At 40.3% G+C, this 19898-nt stretch overlaps 2 protein-coding genes across 8 annotated transcripts in view; both read left to right on the forward strand.

Moving 5' to 3' along the window:
• LOC139764851 (uncharacterized) overlaps window positions 1-4629 on the forward strand; it is a 174082-nt gene extending 169453 nt beyond the window's left edge. For all 6 annotated transcript variants that reach the window (XM_071691853.1, XM_071691854.1, XM_071691852.1 and 3 more), the window contains one exon: window positions 199-4629. In XM_071691853.1, the coding sequence (XP_071547954.1) occupies window positions 199-426 (228 nt within the window). In that variant the 3' untranslated portion in view covers window positions 427-4629. The remainder of the gene's footprint in view (window positions 1-198) is intronic.
• A 3061-nt stretch (window positions 4630-7690) lies between these two features.
• Window positions 7691-19898, forward strand: part of LOC139764853 (ammonium transporter Rh type B-like) — a 38243-nt gene continuing 26035 nt past the window's right edge. The window contains exons 1-2 of one of the 2 annotated variants that reach the window (XM_071691859.1): window positions 7691-9797; window positions 17427-17555. The gene's annotated coding sequence lies outside the window, so the exon portion shown is untranslated. The remainder of the gene's footprint in view (window positions 9798-17426; window positions 17556-19898) is intronic. The other variant, XM_071691860.1, reaches the window with a different exon arrangement.

Consider the following 19898-nt stretch of genomic DNA (forward strand, 5'->3'; position numbering starts at 1 on the left):
CTTTTTGAAGTTCAGTATTTTCTCTCCATGAATTAGCATAACCAAGCAACTAGAATTGTCCTGGTTGCTGTGGCATAACATGGCCATGACAAGTTACCTAGCTATCTTGTGGACAGCAGTGGTTAAGGTTATTTCCTGTGTTGAAGTTTTTGTAATACTGTCATTCTTGTACATTGTATTCTTTTCTCTCTCCTCCAGACATTGCGGGATAAATTAGCATCACCAACACTTGAATTGGAAACCCGAGGCCTGGGATATTCGGCTATCAAGGCTTTGAGACAAGCACTCACAGACAGTGGAAAATACGAATTTGAGTTCCTTGGGGGTCCATCAGGCACTTACAAACTTAAAAAGATAGACAGAAGAGATAAATTGATAGGTAAATGGGCATGTATATCTACTTTGGATAGACTAAGTGAACTATAGAAATGAGTTTTTATGTAAGTTTTAACGAATTTGGCATTTGTATTTTTCTGTGTTACGTGTAAAAGTAAACCAGTACAGGATCTTTAAATATATATATATATATATATATATATATATATATATATATATACTAATGGATATTTATGGTTTTTGGTAGCCATGAGGTCCTTTTGAATGTGATATACTGTTATTGTTTGATTATATATGGCACTCTCATCATGTATAAACAAGTGCAATCTGCTAAGTGCAGAGATTTGTGATTGTAGCAGTTCAAAAATTTAAGCCTTTATAATCATGAATTAAACCATATTCTTGTGAATCTCAACAAATTAGAATTTTGGGAATTTGAAATTTTCTGATCAATTAAATTGATATTAAGGTATGTAAGAACTTGACAAGTAGCAGAACTCTATGGCATTGGTGCTTTTTAACCCTGTGCTTCCAAGCAAATTTTGCCTTATTCAGAAATTTTAGGCAATATAGTAAAATTTTTATTTATGGCAAGCTATCAGGTTTAGCCTGTGGCATATGGAATTAAAATTTGAAGTTGATGTGCCTAAAACTGTTTTAATATGAATTTATAACTTTAATCTGATGTTTATTTATTCATATGGTATATGTTAGTGTTTTACCACTGTGCAACTATCTGTAGACTGTACATATTGATTCTGCATGTATAGTAATATTTTCATATGTATATATTGTCTTCTAGATATTTTAATGATCATCAGAACAGATATATTTTTTATTTGTTGTGCAAGCTATATTCAAGCACTTCAAAATTACAAACATTTTTGTCATTTTTTACAAAATTTTTTTCCCTTAAACTCAACAGCAGGATGTTAATTATATTTATGTCTTACTTGTATGTATATGAAATTCCTGACATGCAGCCAAATTATTTTTATTGAAAAAATCCAGTTATGAAATGATTTTACATTCTTAATAAAGTGTATGTGTATCAGCATTGATTGTAAAGAGAGACTTGAAAGAAATCAGGATATTGAAGATAGTTATCATCCTTGTAGTTCTTTCATTTGCATATATTTATCATACATAAATCTTAGATTATTTATGCCATTTTCTCAGATACATGTTAAGCTTTTCTTAGTTTTAACACCTGCCAATTGTTTTTATTAAAGCAGTATCCTAGGGCACTGATTCCTGGGGAATATCCCACCTTGGAGATATCCTGGTTCCCTTTTATCATATTGATAAGCTTTTTAGATATGTTTTATTACATACCTTCCATGTATATGTTTCAGCTCAGAGTTTTTGTGGAACTTTTGAGGAGTGCTTGTTAATTGAGTACCATGTAACTTGAAAGTTTTTCAATACATATACTGGTGCAGATGTATAGTCATGTGAACATATTCATTTTTTCAGGTTTAATGTCACACTGTATATAGTTCTGAGAGAGTGATATTGATAAAGAATGAGGTAGATACTATAACAAGGAATGTAAATGCTTCCTCAAACATTATAAACAGGGCTTCTGTGATGGCTATGATGGATCTCAACAAGTATGTCTGACTGCAAAAATAAAGCCATATTTCTCTACATGCAGGTAAAAAGATATACTTTTATGGACTGGAGGTGTTTATGTGAAGTGTAGTATACAAAAACAAAGTTTCTCTAATGTAAATAGATGGTAGCAACAAGCACATTTGAATGGTAGATACATTTTCTGTATTCAGTGGATGAAGATCTGATAATACTAGCCCTACTACTGATGCTAAAGCATTTGATACTGCCACTAGAATTCTTTCATTGATACACCATTAGGAAAAGTAAGTTTTATAGTGTATTAGATATACTATAATGTTAGAATATTTTCCTGTTACATGTACTACATATACTCTAGCTCTGCTGGTCTCCAATAGTGATATATCAGTTTCTGTGGTCTGCAAAAATATATTGATTGTATTTTTACCATTGCATCTGGCTCTTCTTTAGTGAATGAAATCTACATTGTATGGGTCTAATATGGGTGATTGTTTACACCCATTATTTATTTCCTTGGAGCAGATTTAGTATTATACTTTCCATTTAGATAAGGAAAATCTAGAAAATTTCGAATGTTCTTTTCTTTGAAACATATGTGACATAAGGGACTCTCTTTTGCATACAGGAAATTTTAATATGACAAAACACTTTTAAAACGTATACCATTCTTTGGATTGGAGGCAATTATTTGATTAGCAGAAATTAGGATTTTGTATAACAGAAAAAACTTTGGAGCATTTCCCTTATTGAACCATATACAATATTTTTTCTTTTAGATTTTGGTTATGTTCACAGTATTTGCTAGAACATTTTTAGGCGTGATTCATGGTGGCATGCCATAATCAGTCATGCATTATTATGTGACTCTAACCTTAGATATCAGGTGAAACATTCCTTGTTGATTTCATGATACCAAAGTTACATTCCCTTTATCTTCACTACATGAATTATAGTCTAGATTGATTTTTTTTAGCTAATTGCAGTGTCAGTACCTATTTGATATATTGAATATTTGCGTAGATGTGCAAAAGATGCATTTGTTAACAGTAGCTAAATGCTTGTAAGGACACAATAAAGCCATAAGAATTAATGGTGGTTAGGTGCCTAAGCCATTAATTTGGTCCATTTAGACCACATGTATAGACCAAAGTTCCCTTCAGTTCACAAATCTTTGTATATAGGAATGTTGCTGGGTAGATGTTGCAATAATGAATTCTTCTGATTTTATCTGAAAAACTGGTGACAGCACGAGCTAAGAAAATATGTATAGATTAACAAAAATACTTTTGGATAAAAGTCAAAGGGTTGGTAACTTATTCATAGCATATTGTTAAGAGATTAATTGTAACAGATGAAGTTAGTTCAAACGTTTGAAAAAGTAAACTATTCTCAAGTGGAGGAATTAGAGAGGATGTACTAATATTGTTTGAAAGATATAAATGTGAAATAATGAATTCAGTGGCAAGTTATAACCATTCTAGAATTCCCGAATTCCCTAGTGCCTCTAGCTGTTACTTTTGTCACCAGATGTTTAAAGTCGATTTTTCTAAACAATTGTTACCTGTTCTATCCAACACCTTCATCCCACTCTGTTGTAAATTTACTAAATGTATATACTTTTTGCGATCCAAAAATTTTGGTGGGGTGTCCATACAGCCAGTTAGGTGCTTGTAAATTTTATTTCAAATATTATAGTATAATTATCATATTCACTGTTATTCCATGTTCTTAAATGTGTATACACACACACACACACACACACACACACACAAAACAAAGTTTTTTTTTACACTAGCTTAGGAAAGTTTGGAGGTTCATTTATTGATTGTTTAAAGTGGACAGTAAACTTTCTAAGGAAAAAACAGAATATCTTGCTGTTTTATAATTGTCATGTGAAAAATGTACTTCTGGATTTTGTAAAATGTTTTTCTACATGTTTGTGATCTGTCCATCTGTGCATAGTGCACAAAGTTGTTAATATGAAGGTGACCATTGTGTTTACTATGTGGATGTTATAACAAATATCTAATGCTGATTTGTCATTTATTTTTAACCCTGTAAAACATTGTTAGGTTCTGCTAGTAAGAAGTGTATTAATACCAAATGCCTGTTAAGTAGTCATTATGTTGTATTGCATTTAGATTTTTACATTATTTCTGCCAGTATTTACAATAAGGTTCAGTTTCAGATTAACAGCCTTGCCTGAGGTGCTGTCATGGTACTACAAATGCAGCATTTTGCTATTTATTCATAATTAGGCATTCTATACATTTTACTTTTCTGATCTTTATTTGTGAATTTGTATTCTGATTATTTTTATTATTTTAGATTAAGGGTTTCATGTAAACAGCTTGATATTCCTTCTTATGGAAATTTTATCTATGACTTCCTTTTTATGAAAACTTCAGATTTTAGATTGTGGTATTCTGAAATATTTCACTAGTCATTTGAATTTTATTTCAAAATATAAAGACCAAAAAATATTTTATCTTATTTCTACGGTCCATAATCTTTTGTAAATATGTACTTTTACATTATTTGGTTGTAATTAATATTTTTATTACCTCTGAATTTAGTCATGAGGTAATATCCCATTACTGTACATATCAGTTTTATGTAAAGCATTATAAACCCCACAGTATTCCTCTGGTTGTGCTGCGCCCCATCCCGTGATACAAATAAATGTTGAGGACGAAACTGCAGGTTTGATTACTTGTTTAGATAATGATGTAAAATTTCTTTCACACATACATACCCTTGGCTGGCAATTTAATGTCAAATTCCTTCTGCTGTTCCATTAAACATGGCAGCTAGAGACTGGAAGCATGCAAACGAGACCATCATTGATTTCCCAACACTTGCAAAGGTAGGAAAGGCAATTAAGCATAGATAGAATGTATAAGACTTTTGGGACAGGGAAGTGAAATTTCTGCTCAGTGTATTGATTAAAGAAAGTGAGTATTTTAGTGAGTATTTTTATTCAAAGGCTCAGGTTGGGGTGTTTGAATGTGCATAGATGTAACCATATTTGGTGAAAGAAACTGATATTCTGGCTAAAAGTGAAATAGGGCAAATTGGTATGGCAAAGTTCATTTTGGTGAGAAGGCAAAAGCAAAGAAGGGAGTGATACTTTTTTGAAGAAGTTGTGGAAGTATGTTAAAAAGTGTAAGAATGTGAGTTCAAGAGTGTTATAAAGAAAGTAGATTATGAGAGGTGAGAGGATGTTGATGCACAGCCACCCATTAGTGAAGAGAGTGGAGTGAAGAAGACTGTTCTTTTTGGGAGAAGCTGCATGAGTGCTTTAATAGTCTCATTACAAAGGATGAAATCTTAGTGTTAGGGGATCTGAATGCCAGAGGGGGATGTGGCAACTGAGTTTATAACTATTAGGCATGAGGTCTGTGGCATATTGAAAATGGAAGAGCTTGTTGACTTGTGATCTGAAATAGGAGTGATGATTGGGAACACTTGGTTCTGAAAAAGGTGCGTGCACATGTAGCTAAAAGGCATGCATAGAATAGAATGATATGATTTGCAGGGGGTGATGTGCTGTAAATAGATTGAACCAGGACCTGTAAAGCAGCTAGGGGAAACCATGGAAAGGTATGTGGGGTTCGGTTGTGGATAGGGGGCTGTAGTTTTGATACACTGGAAATAACAGCTAGAGAATAGATGTGTCTATTTCTAGCACTACTTCGATGATGTGGGAAATGGTGAACAAGTATGAGAAAAAAAAAATGTGGTTGGAAGAGGTTGGAGGTCATTGGGCAGTATTGGGTTTTGTGTTAATTTATTGGCATGGAAAGGGGGAGGAAGCTGGATATAGATGTGCTAAGAGGGGCAGCATGTGGAATATCTGATCATACCTTGGTTGAGGTGAATGTGAAATTCTTGTGGTTTAGGAAAAGAGATTGAAATGTGAAAGTGAGTGAGCTATGAAAGAAGGCCTTTTGTGCAGAGATAAAATCAACTGAAGAGTGGCATAGGGTGTGAGCAAACATAACTAGGAATGGAAGGTATTTACTGAAGCAGTGCTTGCATATGCAGATGAAGTATGTGGCCTGGAGAAGTTGGTATGTGGGAATATTAAAAGGTGAAGTAAGTGGAAGGAAAGCTGAACTGCTAGTGAATGAAAAGATGAATCTGTATGAGTATCTGGAGAGAAGTGATGCTAATAATTGGAAGGGGCACAAGAGAGAGAGAGGGAGTAGTAAGAAGTCAGGAGAAAGATATGAGTGCAGAGAAAGAGGACAAATGTTAGATGGTGTGAGAAAATATCAGTAAACTTCAGAGAGATTATGTTTTCAAAGGAGATGGATAGTGTGAGGAGAACAAATGGGAGTGCAAGGAAGGGGAGCAGATGAGGAAGTGGCACAATGCAAAGATGAGACGAAGAAGAGATGTGGACTTTTTAATTTGTTAGATGGTAGAATCTCAGCAATCATGTGTTTAAGACAAGAAAATGTTGTTTAGAGTGAGGTATGGCAAATGGCATGGTGAAAGGAGAGAATTACAATGAGTTTCTTCCGTGGGATGAAGTGAGCAGAGCAGCTGGAGGGAATGGAAATAAAGTTGAGTTTCTCAAGAATCTGAGTGACTAATGCTTATTGGTTAGTCAAGCTACTCAAAGTTTTTGCAGCCCTGAGTGTGGTGCATGATAACTGGAAAGAAAGGGAAACAAAGAAGAATGCTTGAATTACAGTAGTATAAGTCTGTTGAGTATATGGAAGGGTTCTGATTAACACAGAGCATCTGACTGAAGAGTGAAAGGCTATGTGAACCACATGTTTGCATCGAGATTTTCATGAGAAATGCTCTGTGAAAGAGTTAATTTTATGGCATTTGTAGATCTTAAGAAACTGTATTATAGGGTTGATAAGGAGGCCTAGTAAAAGTGCTACATATATATGGGATAAGTGAAAAGCTATTATTTTTTTTAGGATTTTTTACCTCAAATGAAATTGCGTACAAGTGGGAAAGGAAGAAGACAAGTGGGTTCCATTAAAGTTAGGTCTGTGTTGAAGATGAGTAATATCTTAGAACTTATCAAATCTTTATAAACAAGGTAGTAAGGAAGGTAAATGTAGGGTGTTTTATAATGAGGGATGGCTCCATAGTATGCTCAGAGTGAGAGGTGAATCAGCTACTGTTTACAGATAACATGGTTAACATTGCAAACTTCAGAAAGAAACCCCAGAAACTGTTGACTTATGTACAATGTACTGAAACCCAAAACTAGCATCCTCAACCAATACTAACAGACTGTGCTTTATCTTCACTACTTCATCTGTCCTAGTTCAACCCACTGACAGGTTGTTTAATATATATGAGTTTGTATGCTCCGGATCCATCCTGTGTAAGTGGAAGTGCAGTTAAAATGTGGTAAATTGTTTTTCAAAACACAATCAGGTATAAACATTAGAGTATTCTGATGGTGAATATCATGGGATGTATAGTAACCAAAAGTAACAAATACATTAGTGATATTAGAATGATTTTGGTCCATTTTACTCCATACTGAATAGATTTTTTTTGGCTGATTGAAATGTAGCAGCAGGAGATAGGAGAAAAAACACAACAGTGGAAGAAAAGGATAAGGGAAATTGGGTGAAAGAAGGGTAAATGGATTTAGCCGAGGCATAAAACAAAGTGGTTCAAAGCAGAGTTTGAGGGATGTGGAAGTGAAGATTAAAGAGACTCTTCCTAGGTTATCTTCAAGATATATGGGTAGCAGGGTGACAAGTCCACCTCAGGGAAGTAGGCATCCCTGCCCTTTGCCAGCCTGTACAGAGGCCTAGGATTTTTAAATCAAATCTGAGAGAAGGTGCATATGGCTTTAACCATAAGCAACAAGGCTGTGACCATTTAAAGTAAGCAATGTAGATCATTATGGCTGAATGGAAAGTGAAAGGAAGAGAGAGTTAAAGGAAAGGAAGATGTTGCTAGTTTTAGAAAAGAACAGTGTCAAAGGGTTGTGGAAGATGCAGATGAAGTGGAAAGAGGGATCTAAGAATGGGCATGTATAGTGCCATTGTATAGATACAAGGGAGACAAAAATGAATATTCAAATTATAGTATCCCTGGTAAAGTGTATGGGAGAGTGGTAGCTGCAAATGTGCATAGAGCAGCTGATTGGTAGCAGGTTTGTGGTTTCAGGAGAGGCTGAGAATATGTGGACCATATGTTGGATTTGAAGAATGTGTGTGAGATGTACTTAGATAAAGAGAGTAACTTATTTGTTTCATTTGTGGATGTAGAAAAAGCATAAGATAGGTAATAGAGATGCATTATGGAAGATGCTACGAATAATGGAGTGAATGGAAATTTACTAAGTGTAGTGAGTTCTTGCCAGCAGAGTATGACATCTGTTTGTGTAAGAAGAGAGGAGGATGAGTGGTTCCTGGTACAGATGGGCCAGTGTAAAAGATGTGTTATGTTACCATGACTTTAATTTGGTCAAGGATGGGGTGGTAAGGAAATTTAATGTGAGGGTCTTGGAGCAAAGGGCTGATATACAGTGTGCAAGGGGAAAGGGGCATGGGTGATAAATCATTTGCTGCTTGCAGATGACACAGCACTGGTGATAGACTCCGTAGAGGTGGTAGACTCTGTAGGGAAACTCAAGAAGCTGGTGGTAGAGTTTGTAAAAGGAGAAAGTTGAAAGTAAATGTAAACAAAAGCGAGGTAATGAGGTACAGCAGTGGGAAGGGGAAAACATGAGGGAATGAGTATGGGTTGAGATGGGAGGGCCTGAAGGAAATGTAATGCTATATATACTTAAGGGTAGATGTGGCAGCAGATATAACCATGGGAACTGAAGTGAGTTGTAAGATGGAAGAGGACGAAGTTCCTCGGTGCATTAAGGAGCATGTGAATAAAAAGTTCGGTGTATGTAAGGGCAGTTATGGTTAGGTATGAAGGTACAGTACTGGCAGTGTTGTATGGATGAGACTTGGGCCTTGTATGCAAGGCAGGATGTGGATGTGCTGGAAATTATATGTATGAGGATGATATTTGGCATCAGATGGGTTGTGTAAGAAGTTACTTTGTCAAGGGGTGCAAAATGTGGAAAAGAGCACAGTCTTACTGTAGGGCTGAATAAGATTTGCTGAAACGATTCAGACATATGGAGGGAACGAATGAAGAGAGACTGACAAAGAGGATCTGTATTATGTGAGGCCAGGACTGAAGGGAATGCCCATGATGTGTACTTATGATGAGATCTTGCCATTAGGTAGGGCTAGTGCAATGCACTCACTGTATGCTCCAGACTCAGGTACTTTCAGGCTATCTCCCAAGCAAACGCTGCTTGAGAGGGTTTTGGGGTATTGTACCCAGAGCATTCAGGTGGATGAGAGGCATGTACTGTGCTGAATGAGTTGGAGGATGCATACATGTGGGAGTGGGAGAACACTCATTCATTAGGCTGAAACAGGGCATAGGATGCAATCAAATTTAACCATAGATTATCTCTAGGCGTAGTCTCTGGTTACTGTACATAATTGGTCGGTATTGTATGTGTACAAAGGAAGCCATTGTTTGGTTGATGCTGTAGCTACTGCAGTTAGGCGGGAATGGCATTTAGCTTAAAAAGCCAACATACACTGGATACATCTATTGTTACCATCTATCCACTTTCGAGAACCTTCACAATATTTTCTTTTGATCATTTTTACATATAATTTGTACCAAATAACTCCCAAATAACTATAAAATGTTGGGACTTTTTATTATTGTAGTATATGAATCCTTTGGACATTTCAGACTAGTATATGAATCCTGTCTGGTAACTCCTGAATATCTCCATTTCTGCTGGTGTTAAAAAGTGTGAAGGATATTTCACTCTGATAGCCAACAGTTTCAAGGTGAGATTTTGTCAAGTTTTTCATATATTGGTCTATATTTTCTGTATTTTACGTCAGCAATGTTTTATATCAAAAAAACTATGTCGTATGATAATGTTGTATGGGGCTATTGTATCAAACTCATTAAGGAATCTTTTCATTCGCTTTTATGTCATGACTGAAGAGCAACCAGGTGTGTCTCCTGCTTGTTATGTTGCATCAGTAGTATGTAGTGTGCCAGTATTTGTCACCATAGATAGATAGGTATATGTCACCAACAATAGATAGGTATTTGCTTTAAAGACCCTATTGTAGCTCATTGTAAAATTTGGTTTTCACACAAAAATTCGTTCCTTATTAATTCGATTCGTAAGTCTTTTATATCGTTGTGGTTACAACTTGTTGCAGCGACTGAGGACTTAATGTTTTTCTTGGAAGCTTCGTCTGTGTCTTATGGTGATACGCAAACCGTAAATCATTGCTTGACGGTCGCATTTATGGACGTGCAGAGCGGCAACGTACCAGTCGTACGACCGTTGCTCTTCCTTGACCGCTCTCCGTGCATCACTCGATTCTTGTTTGATCTGATGGCTGATTATCCTTCAAGACACAGAGTGTATTGTTCAAGGTTCCGCATGCATAGATCAAGCATATGAATAAAGGTTTAACCGAAGAATAAGGTGATGTGGTATCCAATGCTTGATATCTGCTTGAAACGGAGATCAAAGACATAAGAACATGACCATGATACCCTGTCCTTGCTACTGTTCATGGTCATAGGACTTACTCTGGTACACACACACACACACACACACACACACACCTGCTCATTACTGTGTGTGTGATGTTTGGCAACTGCCGATGTTGTGTATAACTAATGAGGCACTGAACACGATGAGGCAGCCTGTTCTACGAACAAAGCGAATTCCGTAAGCTGATATTGACATACTGACTGATCAAAAATACCCTCAGTTTCAGTGTTCCTTACATAATCTCATGACTTTATCTGAGGGTCGTGCAAGCGTTAATGTTGGGCAACACCCAGTGAAAGACTTCTCTGTAGTGAGAAATCCTTAGACTAGGTTAGGTTGAAGGTAACTTCACTGGCGTTATAACCACATGCTGGCGGAGTCTGGTAACACCAGAAGTGTGTATATAACTTCCTGCGTCAGCAATTGCCCTTGACCACCATGTTGAGATTCAACGCGTCCTTAGAATTTGGTTGATTATGTATGTAATGTGATCTTGGATTTAAAGGATATATCAGTTTAAGGTCAAACCAGAAATCTTACCTTGCGTGGAAGGATATATATTATACAAGTATTGGCTTTATTGTTTGCTGGTTACGTCAGTCTTCTGTTGCTTTTTATTCAGCAGGATTAGTTCTGTCCTGCCATAGATGATCCAACAAGGCCTGATCAAATCTTGATATTGATTAAGTATTAACCTTCGTTACCCAAAGAAGGTAAAGCAGGATGTACATAGGTTTTCTATGGCTGTAGTGGTTTCTTGATTTGCTGCCATTTTGATGAAGTAAAGAGACGTGCAGGAAACCGAAGCTAACGAATTTCTATGCGAGATAGTAACGTTTTCAAGCCTTAAATCAAACTTGTAAACATTGAAACAGTGGTTAAGAAGCACGGTGCGTCCATGCAGATGACCTGCTGATATATCTCGTCATTGAGAAGTATCCTTGTTAAGGAAGTAACACCAGCCACTTCAATTAACACCAGCCACTTCAAAAATGTTGGCTAAACTATAGTTAACCATAGTTTGACGCGCCTCCTAGAATTACCTAGAATTATCGTACGTGGAGACAGCACGTATTCCTTACTAGATTACCTCATGAAAAATTACTTTACAATGAGTCACTCCTGAGAAATATCTACAAAAATCTCTCTCTCTCTCTCTCTCTCTCTCTCTCTCTCTCTCTCTCTCTCTCTCTCTCTCTCTCTCTCTCTCTCTCTCTCAGGCAGAAATATATGCTCATCATGAGTACGTCAGAGTTAAGAGCAACAAGTATTTGCGCGTTACTGGATCAGAGAAAGATTTATCTCAAGTAACGGAAATATTTGTCTGGGTTACCCATGTATCCTTGCCGGGAAAACCACACAACAATATGGGTAAGGACCTGATAAGAGAAAAGATAGTTTACGACCAAGCTGATTCTCGATGTAGATAAAATACTACGTGGTCGAAAGGCCCCTTCCTGTACCTCCTCTCTCGCCTGATCCGTGTCAGAGTGGAATACAAATCACTTAGCGTACCGCTTTCTTACCTTCTCTCATATTTGAACAATTTGAAGTAGCAGCAACTTGTTGGAGAATGAGATAAACGGCTGATATGGGCTCTCTTCTTTCCACTCTTGTAGCTTGTATGTAATTGAGCCTCTCCTTATCTTTAGGCATTTTAAGCTTGTTAGGTTGTGTCATGTTCTTAATTATCAGCGAGGCTAGTTGAAGCAGGTTACTTTCCGTGCTAGGATGGTAGGTGGGTGTGATACCTGGATCATATCCTTTGCTTTATTAACGATTTTGAATTTCCCTTCAGTATCACAGTCCAACGGTGGCCAGGAACTGCTGTCTCTGTGGTCAGATTCGCGTCAAATTTTGTTGATTTTTGTGGAGGACGAGAGGAGGTTTGACATGTTTCTGTTCCCTTTTAATTCCTTACTCAGACTTAGTGAAGTATCTTATCATCTGCTGCTTACTCCTTCCTTGTCTTCCAGTATCATCTGTACTTCCAGGCTTGGTCAGGATGACCCATATATATCTAACTTGGCTGATATTGAACCTTCATTCCTCTAGCCATCGCCACAAGACATATAAGTGTATTTATGTCGTCAGAGACAGCCGTTATTCAACAGCTTTGAGCCTTTAAGTTACAGTTTGTCAAAAATGAGAAAAGTAATGAGAAAAACGGAGAGAAAATCAAACATTGTCTTTAACCTGTCTCAACTCCTGTGAGGCGGGGTGTCCAACTCTGTAAGCGGCGGGTAGCGCCGTGCCCGACACCTGTTACAGCGAGCCACTTGAGTATTCCCGAGCCATCATGAAGGGGGTGGGGGTATTTCTGGCGATGGTCATCGGCAATTCATGCCGCCATTGGCTCTTTGGAATGTCTCCCGCCTCCCTCTCCCCTCCTGCACCTGCCTAAATGCAACACGTAACATAAATATCTTCGAGTTTACGTAGGCGTATAAGTACCAGATAGTTGTACGTTTTGATAATAGACGATCATCTGCTAGTTATCCCCTCAAAGACTCATTTGAATAATTCACTCCTGATAATCCGGCTGTTACGTCAGGGCAATTATAATCGTAAGACTTAACGAGTGATAGGAATTTGATACGAGTTAGGGTTACAGTTTGCATAGTATATATTAGGAGGGACAAGTTTTCAGTGTTGAAAGTCGTCCATGTATATGATTGTCTATTTTTTTGACGGTAAAGCGTTATTCTGTGAGGCAATTGTGTCGTTCCAGTTGACGAGGTGATTTGATTGTTAGGCTTCAGCCACTGCTGCACGGGTTCCTCGGCTATGATAGCCAATTATGGCTAGGCTAGACACACACACTCCAGGCAACGAATGACTGTTTACCTTGTGCGATGCACGGCGGTACGGCCCTTGAGCACGGAGTATACGACCCATAACCACGGCCGTACGACTCGCTTACGATTGGCCCGGCCAATATATCCAAGGGTCGTACCGTCGTGCTCAGTCTCATTTCATCTCAAGTCGTTCACTCCACAAGATGTGTCATGAGCGAGACGTGAAGTATCCTCCACAGGTGGATATTAAGTTACACAGGTGGGCTGAGGACCCCATTTATGTTCAGCAGTGTAACACGTATAAGGTGGGTCAGGACCAGGTAGAAGGGTAGAGTGGATGTTTGAATCAGACTGCAGATGTGGGTTGAGAGGCGCCATTTATTGTTACCCCCCCCCCCCCAGGTGTACTCAGAGTCATCGGGGGCCCCCCTCCCCCAAGTGCTGGTTCATGTTATGCCCGAGCAACGAGGGTGGTTAGCGGCGATCATACAAAGGGCAGGAACCAAGTCATGAACGTCCTTGGCCATTTGTGAATGACAAGTGTGCGTGGAGGCAGTAAGAGAGGCCTAGAAATGCTCTCTCTCTCTCTCTCTCTCTCTCTCTCTCTCTCTCTCTCTCTCTCTCTCTCTCTCTCTCTCTCTCATTATTTCTTCGTTGGGTGTGCACGATACTTTTGTGACATGATTATGTAATGATAATAATGTTGTTAGCTTGGTGGACTGAACAGTCTGGAGGGGACTGGGGCCTTCGTGAGGCAGTAGGGGGTGGGACAGGGCTGGAAGCTAGGTGAAGGGGACTGGGGCTTAGTGAGACAGTAGGAGGTGGGACATGGCTGGGGTCGAGTCTTATTTGCATGACAACCATCTCAGTCTGGTTGATGGTGACGTGGTTGGCCATGGTCCAGCTCTCTGAAGTTTAAGTGTGTTCTTAAGGTCGGTAAAGTGTAGAGAGCCGTTGCCAGCGACGGGACCAGTGACAGAGCCGTCGATAAACTTGTGTCAGGCCGGTACAGCATCCATCACGGCGTCATCTGTCAGGGGGATGAAACACCAGCGCTCCATCTGCATTCCCTGTGGGACGCCACAGGCAAGGTGGAATTGGAAGGTGGGATTGACCCCATGGAAACATTCTTCCTGTTGACTCTCATGGAGGAAGTCTACAAACCAGGGAATAAAGACTTCTCAAGGCCGTGGTTGATGGCAATATTGACCATTATGTCGTAGTTCATCAAGGCGAAAGTTTTGGTTGAAGTTAACGATGGTGAGAAAGTCAGTTGGATGTCTTGTGTGTGGCGTCTGTTGTATTACAAGATCTTTTTTTTTTTCGACTTGGAATATAGAATCATTTCACTCCCTGCCTCACCCCGACACATCCACACACTGTCCCCTTGCCCCACACACTTTGCTACCAGATGTCTGGCGCACCTTTAATCCTGTTCCTTCCCCAGCATGTTGTAAGTCCTCACACGTTCCAGTAGATTAGGGGTCCTTGCGTAAGACGAACCAGTATTACATAAAGTTGGCCCATATCTAAAAAGTCAACCTGTCTAATCCCTTTATAACAAACAAAGGCTCAAGAATGACGTCATGCCGTTCCCCAAACCCATGTATTTGTGATGTATAGTTTTACCCATCTTTACATGCATATGTTTAGCGTATCTGTGCGTAGATCTGGGAAGGTATGCCACTGAAGGACTTGGACATATATTTTTGGAGCTGTCATGACGCATTTTCTCCCGTCGACCTTGGTTGCCTTGCTACCTGTGCTCAGGAGATGATAACCTTTCCAGCACGACGGTACGACCACTGAGCATGACGGTACGACCCTTGGGTACAGTGGCCCGCTCTCTGACCTGACCCTTGAGTTGTCGGGTCAAAAACTAGGCCAGTATACCCGAGGGTCGTACTGTTGTCCTCATTGGTCGTACCGTCGTACTTAATGGTCGCACCGTCGTACTTAATGGTCGTACCGTCGTACTCATGGTGGTTCTATTCATTGGATAATCATCATCATTGAATGAATTCTCACGATGTAGAGACGCTATGAACTGTGTTTGCCAAGAAAATCCTCTTCAGTTGAGAAACTCAAAAAGAAAACGTATAACCTTACCCAGTAGTTGTGTATTATCTTTAACCAACATCATGTGTCCCTCGTAAGCATTAATGACGAGATTACATAAAACTCTTACTTAATCCTCAGGTTTGGTTCACCTGTGGGCAAAGACATCTTCTCGGGGTGGAAAAAGAGAGCGAAAAAACTTGTCATGTAGATTTTGGGAGTGGAGGAGCAAGGTGGGTTTTTGTTCCCTCTTCTCTTATACCGTTGTCGGTGATCTACACACTGGGGGCGGTTACACAATGGATGGGTCTTGCAGGTGGGTGTGGCTACGCAGAAGAATATTATTGATAACAGGAAGTCGGAAGTAGTTTTCCTGGAGAGAAAATGCAAAATTAATCCTTATGACCAGCGATTAAGCCAAGAATCAGAAGTTTCGTATCGTATTCTGAATATGAATCACAAAGGCAAACACAGTAGACGACATTAACAGTAGCACTGTTAAAGACAGCAAGAATCTCGGTCTGTTTTAGTCTCGCATGATAGAATATCACACTCGAGGGACAATGAAGATTTCCACACGTCTCTCAAAGTTATCTATCTATCTATCTATCTATCTATCTATGTTATGCAATGACTAAATGGCAGGTCGTTGGTGATGATCACTTAGGTCTCCCTGTGTTACCCTCCCGTAGAAGTTGTGTGATGTGAATAGGGGAAAACCCGGAATGTAGCTCGCTCCCTCCTACCACCTGCCAGTCCCATAACGACACACACACACACACACACACACACACACACACACACACACACACACACACCTTGTTAATATGGACGCAAAGAAATACTTTTACAGCATCAGAGTGGTGGATGAATGGAAATGATTGACTGAGAACGTGATTTATGCAGACAGCATACGTAAACATAAGAGGTTGTATGAGTGTTTAAGAGACGATTGCCGCCCCCAAACGTGTGTACAACGCCTTCCTTGTACGGTTTCAGTAGCTTTGCAGCTCTTATTAGTCTGGTGTCCGTAGTGAAGGCATTTGAAACCTTGTTGTATGTCGGGGTAGTGGTCGAGTCTGAGGTAGCTGGCAGGTACTGAGATCATAGGAGGCAAGATTGCCCCGTGCTGGCAGGCGATCTGCCACGGTCGGGGTTAGAGCATCGTATCTTAAGTGATCTCGACGTGTTCAGTTTGAAAACGTTGATGACATTAATGTCACTCTTTCCTTGACTGGTGGCTTTCAACGATCTCTGTCGGGTGAAGGGACAATATAGATGCATCAGTGTTATTAACAAAGACGGTGCGTCTAGCTTGGAGGGACGATCCCGAAGGATTTGATAGTGTTTTGTTTTTTTTAGTTCGTCCATGCAGTGGCTTGGATAGGATCTTATCAAGATCGCTATCCTTGCTTAGACATACTTTGAACTGATATTTATTAGTAGGGAATTGAATGACCCTAGTGGGCCGGACCTCAGTAGTCTTAACTACAGTCGTTAGTAATTCGAATGTTAGGGTGGGGGGGGGAGGTGTTTAACTATCGGTTTTTATAAATTTCAAACGAATGTCAGGAGGCATGATGGTGGCATCAGTGTCCTAGCGTTGAGGAAACGGTAGGTGAGGGACCACGACCCCACTCCAAGGAGGCCCCCCCCTGCGCTATCACAGGGTAACTAACCCTGGAGGCTCGACGGTACAATGTAAGGGAAGGTTGGGGAGAGACTGTGAGGGTCTCAACCCCGTCAGGTGAGAACAGGTCCTCACCAAGCCTGCGCCAAGCCACCGCTCCTCAGGAAATATATATCCAGGATGGAGTGGGGAAGCTAGGGTAGAAATTGTTCGAGTCTAACGATGGAGAAGTGATTAATGGTGGATGGTAAGAATATGGACTGGAGGCGACGTGTGGGTGGAGGATGTAGTGAGGGAGCAGTGTTGATGTCACTGGATGTGACACGCCACTGTGATTGTCTCCCGCGGGAGGTAATGTTACTCTCCACTTGTTTCTCCTTCTCACTTCTTCTCTCTTCTTCTCTCTTCGTAGATCGTGGCGGCTCTGGAGTTCCTCTTCCGTCCACCATGTGCTCAGAGCGCGCAGATAATCAGAGCTGCGTACAACTTAGGTCAAATGGCAAAAGAAAAGATGCGACATGCTTTAAAGAAGATAGTGAAGGTAAGGACATGGGAGAAAAATGATGAGGTAAACAGCTTGTCCTCCTACCATGGACAGCGATTTTGTCCACATTCCAAAGTACGTCAACAGGACTTCCTATTGGCTGGCAGAAATGGGTTCACTTCGTTGTGATTGGTCCGTAAAGGCCACTGTTATTTGATGCGTAAGGGGTATCTGATCTGCGTATAGAGTTGATGCATAGAGGCGTTTATTGTGTGGTGAATGAGGGTGTGACTTCATGCGTAACAGCTTATGATTGGCGTACAGAGATGCAACTATTGCGTAGTGGCTTTATTGTGTTGCATGATGTTGCGCGTTTATGTGTTTCGGGTATGTGAATGGCGCACGGAGGTGTGTCTTATGCGGCGTACGGAGGTGTGAATAATGCGTTGATTTTATCCTCCAGTATTGCGTAGGGTGATTTGGACAAGTGTTTCCAAGTGCTGGGACGTGATTAATGGTTGTTACTGGGTCGTGAGGGAACCTTTGTGGCACAGATGCGTTGAACGTATGACTACAATCAGCTGCCACTCTCGTCATGTTTATGATCTGTACACCAGCAGGCTTGATTCCAGGATTTAAGGATTCCATTTAATCTTTTAGGCTTTGAAATGATTCGAAGATGTTTATAAGCGTGTGTGTGTGTGTGTGTGTGTGTGTGTGTGTGTGTGTGTGTGTGTGTGTGTGTGTGTGTGTGTGTGTGTGTGTGTTTGCTCTGTAAGGGAAAGGAGTTTTACATTCGTGCGTTCCCGTCTCTTCAACTTTCTCTACAGTCATACAGCATTCTGAACCTTTGTATGGTATGTGTCTGTCTGTCCGTCCGTATCTCATACATACACTCTATTGAGGGATATGTTTATCATTATCGTGTCATACACGCCCTCAAGAATCCTAAAGTATATCGTCACATTTTGTGATGTCTTGTACTAGCATACTCCTTATTGATCTTCGATGCTGGGTACATGCCATCCCATCCTCTTAACTCTCTCTCTCTCTCTCTCTCTCTCTCTCTCTCTCTCTCTCTCTCTCTCTCTCTCTCTCTGATGGCGATAGCACTCGTGTTTAGTCGAAGTCTTCAAACCCAGAGGCAAATACGTTTCCGCGAGGTCATCAACAACTGAAGTATGGGCGTTTCCTGCTGTTCATTTTCACACCAGCCAAGTCGCGTTGTTTCCCCACACTGCAAGGGGGGTAAGCTGGAACCACAGCCAGGGATATTGTGTGTATACTCGAGCCATGAGGACCCATCGTTGGGGCCATGGGGTTCATGATCGAGGCGAGGTAAGAGTCGTCGGTTTCAGACCAGATCGCCATGAATGCCAAACGAGAATCGCAACGTAATCATTATTTCGCAATCGTGTCGTACTCACTGCGTGGCTTGAAAACTAAACCACTAGCGGGGGGGATTTGGCCCACCCATACCCGATGGCTGTTTTCGTCGTCGTGATTTTATAAATTCCGTGATAATTTGTTGAAATACGGGTCCCTCTACCTTATATGGCTTCACTACAACATACTGCGGCAGAAGGTATTCATTTCTAGTAGTTGCCGCAAATGTTTGATTGCTCATAGAAACTTTAATCTTACCAGTTGTGTGGTCTCCAACACCATCCTGTTCCAACCTGTCTGACGTCAGTATTTCATTTCTCTTTTTCCTTTGTTCTTGGTATCAGCAATCCCCCTTAAGCAGACCAGTTGAGACTAGAATGTGACGCCTGTGTTGTATATCAAAAGTGGCGAAATGTAAAACGTGTAGGATGAAAGGCTGCTGGACATCACGTAAGAGTAGATTGCGTACTTAGTACCGCCCAGTCATTACATATGTAGTTATGACAATTTTGAGGACATAAAGTAATTAACTATCAAAATAGGGTAATATGTCCCTCAATATTACCAATGGCTCACTGTCTCAAGACACAATGTTTATTGGAGACTCGCTGCCTCCTTGGGACTCGCTGGTTCTTGGAGCGAACGTTCAGTGACTCCAACTGGCCAGTTACATCACAGGCTGTCCTTGTAATACTCTCACACGGATTTCATAACATATTTCATCGTCCCGAAGAACTTCTTGCCGTTCTTCGTGGGTTCGGACGGTATTCTTCGCTCGGGCGTCGAGAAAACTGTTCAGGGTAATCTAATCCTGTGTGCCAGGTCGCCTACACCTTAGCTAGCGATGCTGATTCCACTAGACTCTACTGCCACATGGGTAGAGTTAAACTGCACGGCAGAGGTGATCATGCAGGAGACGCTCTTCGTCATGAGGAGGGAGTAATCCTCGCAAGTCACAGGCATGACTAGAGGGCGAGTCTCCTCTCCCTCGGAAGTTGTTGTCTCGTGCCAACT

Source organism: Panulirus ornatus, chromosome 51 (genome assembly GCF_036320965.1).
Source record: "Panulirus ornatus isolate Po-2019 chromosome 51, ASM3632096v1, whole genome shotgun sequence".
Lineage (NCBI taxonomy): Eukaryota > Metazoa > Arthropoda > Malacostraca > Decapoda > Palinuridae > Panulirus > Panulirus ornatus.